Consider the following 6,875-nt stretch of genomic DNA (forward strand, 5'->3'; position numbering starts at 1 on the left):
TGAATCTCGGCAATTTCTCGTGACTATTTCACGACCATGATACATGCATTTCTTAAATTCAACTTTTTGAGCCAAACACGTACACATATGATAAAATGAATGTCACCATCGTGTTCTACGCCCCAAATTACCCATAAAACATGTGTCACAGGTTGCGAATATCAGTTTTGATTTTCGGGGATATGTGCCTACCCCGGTTGACCTGACCTTGACCCTGACCTATGCTTGACTGACCCGTACATGGAGCTGACACTCTTGTAGGCCTTATATGATGGATTGTGCACCGTTTTGACAGAGTTTATGACGAGAGGCTCCCATTGCGAAGTCCTGAAGTCCATGCTACTGAAAGCCCGATTTAAGGTGTTTGACCTGACCTTGACCCGACCTGTGACCTCAAAATTCAACTTTAAAGTACTCATCTGAAGCGTCTCGTCGCGTTCTTTCGTTTGCCGCCTCGTGCGTTTCGCTGCGCCTATTGGTTCTCGAGTTATCGGCTGGGGGCGTTTAACGCCCCCCCCCCCCCCAGCAAACGGTGGGTGGCGAAATACCCCAGCAACTGCCGGGTTAAGAAATCTAAGGAAAATGAAATAAAAGGTAATTTGATAAGGATCACATTGGCATGGAAAGATGACTTAGCAAAGTTTTAAATCAAGCGTCACTCGGCATCGTAGGAAGCGTCAGGGTGGCCGCTTTGCCCTAAAAGGGCAATGCATTGAGTGTATGTCTGACCGTCTATTATGCTCTCCGAAAGGAATACTCCCGAACTGAAGTATCGTACATAATGTGCCATGGCTCATGACTGTTCCTAGTGTTCATACAGTTTCGGCACCGTGGGCACGTGCACAGAAAAAATATCCGCTGAGTGGGGTTCTGTCGTCCTGATACAGTATCAAATCTACATATTTGCCTTGGAGTAGATATTTGCCCTCTTTTGGAGTTTTATCCATAGCTCCCCACGGGTTAACTCGATGACAGGTTTCCGTGTATGTAGGTATTACATACTATTTTCGATAACACCAGGTAAAGCGCCGATTCAAGTTTATCGATTATATTGGTTTCATTCATGCTCTCACACAATGAGTGAATGCGCGATTATAGCGCAAAAAGCAAGCAGTCAAGAACAAAGAGAACGACGAAAACTAAATTTATTTTTGCTTCCGAAGCTCGCCCTAACTCGCGCAACTTGCGCTGGTGATAATAAAAAGCAGACAACAAATTGGTCGATAAAGTCGATGACATGACATGACCAAAACTGATACAAATTAGGTACAACAGCATTAATATAATCCGTGAATGTCCTTGCAAGTTGAATGATTTAACATGAGCGTAGTTAGTTTAATAGCGAACTGAATTTTCGTCGATGCTGGTCGGGAAACCCCCTTCGCCTGTTGGGAGAACCATTGGTAGGCATCTGAAAACAGAAAACGGACTTCAACTAAATTGGCAAATCAACGGGTTTCGTTCTTGATGCGTGACGGCACTGAACTATTAAAAATGGCATAACCTTGCTTGGAATACAAGATCACAAGGAAACAAAACAATACACACACAGCCAAGCGTATAATCTAAGCAAATCTTCGCCATCACCCAACATTTCCAAGGCGTCACTGTCGTCCTTCCTGCCCTACACCCACCCACATCCCTGCTCTAGGCACGTGCCGTAGCCCCCAGTATACCTGCAGAAGTCGTCGCTCCAGCCCAGTCCCGTGCTGCACTCTCCGCGCGAGGCGCACACGCAGCGGCACAGTCGGTTGTCCCAGCGCCGGTCGGCGTCGCAGCCGCGCCGGTACTCGGCGGTCTTCTTACACCGGCACAGGCACAGGTCCGAGTGGAACTCCTGGGAGTGAGTGAGAGGGGAGAGAAGGGGGGTGAGAGACTGAGAGTGGTGAGTTTACACGAAAAGGGGGCACGTGAGCCACGCAAAAGATGTGCCGTGGTGGGATATTCCTAATGCCATGTGATCGACGATTGCCCTGCAGCGAAATAGTCAAATTGCCGAACTGTTACCAGTGGTGTCACCCCTATCATGATTCATCTATCTTTCCGTGCCCCCCTTACTCTGTCTCTTTGTGTCTCTTCTGCGAGGCACACACTCTCTTCTCGTATTCACCCGTCCATGTATCCCAGTATTTCCCTCTTCTCTGTTTCTCAACGTGTCCTCTGCCATCATGTCTGTATGCTGTTGCGTCTGTGTCTCTGTCTATGTTTCTATTTATTTGTCTCAGACCACGTCTCTGTGTCTCTATGCATCTGTCTCTGTCAGTGTATATGTCTGAACGTCTCTGTGTCCGTCTGCGTCTCTCTGTCCGCATGGACCGTGTGTTTCTGTCTCTCTGTCTTTCTATGCTTTTGACTCAATGTCTCAGCTTTTATATGTTTATATGTGTCTGTACCTATCTCTATTTAATGTCTCTCTGTGTCTCTGTCTCTGTATCTACGTCTCTGCCTCCGCTATGTATCTGTCTCTCTCTGTCTCTGCACCTCACCTGTCTTTCCGTGCAGTCGGCGGCGGTCAGCGGACACCCACAACTGCATTTGACGTCCTCCTCAACTTTAACCGCTCCGCACTGCATACGGTGGTTGACCGCGTCAAAATGAAACAGCTGCGACGGGGCAGGGCGGAGTCAGATGGTTGTTAGATGAAGTTGAGACACGGTACGAATGGACTGTATGTTTTATAGGGAATCTTACCAGCTGAGCTGACCTTGTTCAAAACAAATCACAAGCAGCTGTGTAGAAAAAGAAAGGTAACTAATGCATTTTTTTGCAACCTTCTCATATTTCACTGCTGGTGATGTTGCTATTGTATGGTGTTCATATAATAAAAACAGCAACAAGGTAAAAATTAAAATACCTTATCATATTTACCCATCGAATTACAATAGGTATAACTTATCGAGGTAAAAATATATCTATCTCAATGCGGGAGGAAATACACAAACGACAAGCCTACACGGCCATACTGCAGTCACGGGTAACTATACTCACCGTGACTTCCTTCGTCCGGGTGCTGGTGGCCATACACGAGTGGCCCATGGTGGAGCACCATCCGCTGCACCGCGCTACCACTGCCATCGAGGGCATTATCTGTGAGAATAAAGAACAAACAAACAACAAACATGGCGGCAGACATGGCGGCTCACAGTGACAAGCACGAAGCAATAGCATGACACATAAGAGCTTATTTAAATATATTCCATCTCTATGGCACGACAAACAGGACAACAGGATTCACAATTATCAGACGACTCATAAAACGTAGTAATCGCAGTTTACAAACATGACAAATTAACAATTATGAAAAACATTGCAAAAAACACTATTTAACAATTACAACAGACATAACAAGCGTAACTTAACCCGGCAGTTGCTGGGGTATTTCGCCACCCACCGTTTGCTGGGGGGGGGGGGGCGTTAAACGCCCCCAGCCGATAACTCGAGAACCAATAGGCGCAGCGAAACGCACGAGGCGGCAAACGAAAGAACGCGACGAGACGCTTCAGATGAGTACTTTAAAGTTGAATTTTGAGGTCACAGGTCGGGTCAAGGTCAGGTCAAACACCTGAAATCGGGCTTTCAGTAACATGGACTTCAGGACTTGGCAATGGGCGCCTCTCGTCATAAACTCTGTCAAAACGGTGCACAATCCATCATATAGTAAGGCCTACAAGAGTGTCAGCTCCAAGTAAGGGTCAGTCAAGCATAGGTCAGGGTCAAGGTCAGGTCAGCCGGGTAGGCACATATCCCCGAAAATCAAAACTGATATTCGCAGCCTGTGACACGTGTTATGGGTAATTTGGAGCGTAGAAAACGATGGTGACATTCATTTTATCATCTGTGTGCGTGTTTGGCTCAAAAAGTTCAATTTAAGAAATGCATGTATCATGGTCGTGAAGTAGGTAGTCACGAGAAATTGCCAAGATTCAGTTCAAGATTTTGGAAAATGCGGAACGATAATCAATAATCGAAGATAGCCATTTGATTGTTCATGGTATTGGCAGTTTAATGGCGTTTACAGCATGTCTGTATGTCTATTCTGTGATTTTATATCATTTTTTGAACATATGCCGTTTTTGGTCGAAAACTCAGAAATCATGACGTCACTAAAACCTCGATATCTAAAAAAATTTCCGACCGATTTTTTGAAACTTTGTCACAATAAACTTCAATCAATTCCCTACAGGTACCCAAAATTTGGCGCGCCTGCGGCGCGCCGTTTTTATGCTATGGTCCGGCGAAAAAAGTGGGGGCGTTAAACCCCCCAGCAACTCGCGGGTTAACAAATACGTCTCCAAAATATTGAAGCATAAACAAAGATAATTAACATAAACAATGAACATGACAACCATGATGACTAACGGATAAACAAACACAAATCACAAACATGTTATAGGTACGAGTAAACGATGTTCAATCATCAATGGACAATCATGGCTGAAATGAGTGAGAACTTTTACGCTGTGTATCACCGGAGCAGTAGGTACCATGTTGGTTGTGTCAGCGTTGTGAAGGGACACCACCGTCTCACGTGGCCGGCAGGCACACCGCAGAAGGTGCTCTTGCCACGCGATATGGTCCGCCCCATTACACGTGCCTGAAAGGTGAGAATGAAATGGTGAGAGAACTCGATAGCTGGGGAGCGGAGAGAACTCTGAACACACGAGTCACAAGTGTGAAGAATCAGACATGATTGGAAATATTCGAGCGAAAATGACGGCACTACTTTGGGATGTTGTTATTCTCGTCATCTTCGCTGGAATATGTATATCCAAACTTGTGACAAGCATTATGCAGCCATTGAGCCAAATGCAGACTCAGTTACAAGAAAAGTACAAGTGCCCCTACGGTATGTGTCAATCTTAACTGCGTACTTAGCGCAATATAACCTTATTCAGTCCCCTTACTGCTGGAACGAGGGGGATGCCCCAGGCCCTTACTCTACCTATAGTTACTCTACCTATACCTATACTCTACCTCTACCTTACTGTACCTATATTTAGCTCTTTTTGATACCAGAGTCTTTGCTTCTGAGACAGTTAAATAAATACCGGATGTGACTCGACATGTATCAATGACCGGATGTGATTTTTTTCCCGTGGCGTATCAAAAGTTCCAGTTCCACTCACCAGGCGTATCCAGCGTATGATTTGTGGTCATTCCTCCCTCGCAGGTGTCCCCTCCTCGTCTAGCGGCGGCTTCCATCGCCTCTCTGCGATCTTCCGGTGGCATCTCAGCCATTGTCCTCATGACGTTTACCATATCCTGAGCCATGGCCTGCCCGTGTTGAGAGGTCACCAGGGCGGCGCTCACCACAAACACGGCACAAAGGGCGCGGAACGATACCACAGAGGTCACCGGTCGCGTCAAGGACCGAAACAAAGACATGGTGTAAGATATTGAGGAGTTGAGACTGAGATGTTACTCAAGTGAGACTCAGCAGAAGACTGGTAGGGATTGTTTGGGTGAGACTCCGCAGCAGATCGAAGGATTACAGCCGTTTCCAGTCCAGCGCGGCTGGGGAAATTCAGGATGGCCGTGAGGCTTATCTGGCGTATGTTTATGATATGATTGGTGATGCAAATTATTCGTGAGGGAAGCAAGCATGTCTGAAGTTGTATTTGGCATTTAGCGCATGGCTGATACTGTTCACATAATAGAGCTTGGTGCGAAAGTCGGCTAATTCGTTGCTCGGATCGATTCTTGGCAGAAAAGTAACGCAAAGACGGTGGTAGAGTTAAAAATTCAGCGATGCTAATGCTCTTTTTGTAAGATCATGCATCTATATTCCGGTTTCTATGTTTCAGCTTGCGTCTTTATAGGGCTGTTGATAACTTTTATATCGTATATTGATTACAGATCAGCGTGTTTCCCAAACAGATGTCAATTTTCCTGGGTTCCGTAGTCGTACTCAAGTGCACTTGAGTGGGCTTTACCAAAAGACAGACTCAAGGCTTTGTCGGGTTCCTCTGCACTTCCTCTCATCTGTAGGGGAGAGCGGGGAGAGTTGTATCATGTCCAAGTTGTATCAGGGCTAATTGTGTCAAACTTATCCAATGGATGGCGCTCGTGACACGACCAGCCGACGAGGTTTTCCGGGTGCCATCTTTCCCTGTTCTGTCGTGTAGCTGGGTGGACGCGTCTCGAGGTGAGAGCCGATTTTATGTTTTTTTAATGTCATTCTAAAAAAATAAGCTGCAAGAAAATGTGTGTTTTGGGCATTTAGATGTGCACGAATTTGAAAGATCTCCGTAGCGGTGGTGAGGGTAGGTTCTAAGGCTGCGTGAGTGAAAATGGATTTCTCCAGCTTTCCGCTGTTTTTGAGCACGAGGATGTTTTTTCCAAGATGGCGGCGAGGTACATGTTGTATCAGAGCCGGGTGGGGTATGTTGTAACATGTATGTATGTATGTATGTATGGGTATGTTGCTTTTGATCGCGAAAGCTAAGCCCTGGCTCGCGTTTGTAGGTAGCTAGTCAATACTCGTTCCATTTCGGCACAATGTGTTGGCTTCTTTGCTCTTAACGGGCCACTTTTGCGTCTAGTCTGTTGATGTTTCGTTCGTTTCGATGTTTCGTTCGGATTGACCTAAGTTTGGTCTAATAAAAGTGAAGCCTTTGAGCATATACATTGTATTAACCCCATTTAATGTTATTGTTATGTTCAAAACCAGTAACAAGCACACTCCCTGAAACGTTAAATAGTGATACAAATTACCCCACTATGTGATACAACTCACCCAAGCCATGGGGCAAGTTGTATCAAAAACATTGTTCTATTCGGCAGACCGTAGAAGAAAAACTGGTAGAGGTAGCGGAAAAGTTACTTTGCACAAAAAAGCAGAAGAATCAAGGAAGGAGATAGTATGGAAAAAATGA

At 45.7% G+C, this 6,875-nt stretch overlaps 1 protein-coding gene across 1 annotated transcript; it reads right to left on the reverse strand.

The window, feature by feature from the left end:
* Window positions 1-1,032: 1,032 nt before the first annotated feature.
* LOC122364306 (balbiani ring protein 3-like) lies at window positions 1,033-5,597 on the reverse strand. Its single transcript, XM_043334556.1, has 6 exons — window positions 5,127-5,597; window positions 4,485-4,594; window positions 2,989-3,087; window positions 2,487-2,603; window positions 1,677-1,837; window positions 1,033-1,411 (listed from the first exon to the last, which is right to left on the reverse strand). The coding sequence occupies exons 1-6, from the start codon at window positions 5,383-5,385 to the stop codon at window positions 1,336-1,338; spliced, it is 822 nt and encodes a 273-aa protein (XP_043190491.1). The 5' UTR covers window positions 5,386-5,597; the 3' UTR covers window positions 1,033-1,335.
* Window positions 5,598-6,875: the final 1,278 nt, after the last annotated feature.

This window comes from Amphibalanus amphitrite, unplaced genomic scaffold (assembly GCF_019059575.1).
Source record: "Amphibalanus amphitrite isolate SeventyFive unplaced genomic scaffold, NRLGWU_Aamphi_draft 000668F_arrow, whole genome shotgun sequence".
Classification (NCBI taxonomy): Eukaryota; Metazoa; Arthropoda; class Thecostraca; order Balanomorpha; family Balanidae; genus Amphibalanus; species Amphibalanus amphitrite.

What these genes read in the sequence shown, in the direction of transcription:
- LOC122364306 (XM_043334556.1), bottom strand. Translation starts at nt 5,385, where the DNA reads ATGTCTTTGTTTCGGTCCTTGACGCGACCGGTGACCTCTGTGGTATCG. An exon ending in ACGCTGACACAACCAACATG is followed by an intron (nt 3,088 to 4,484) that starts GTACCTACTGCT and finishes TTATTCTCACAG; the next exon opens with ATAATGCCCTCGATGGCAGT. An exon ending in CCGACTGCACGGAAAGACAG is followed by an intron (nt 1,838 to 2,486) that starts GTGAGGTGCAGA and finishes ACTCACTCCCAG; the next exon opens with GAGTTCCACTCGGACCTGTG.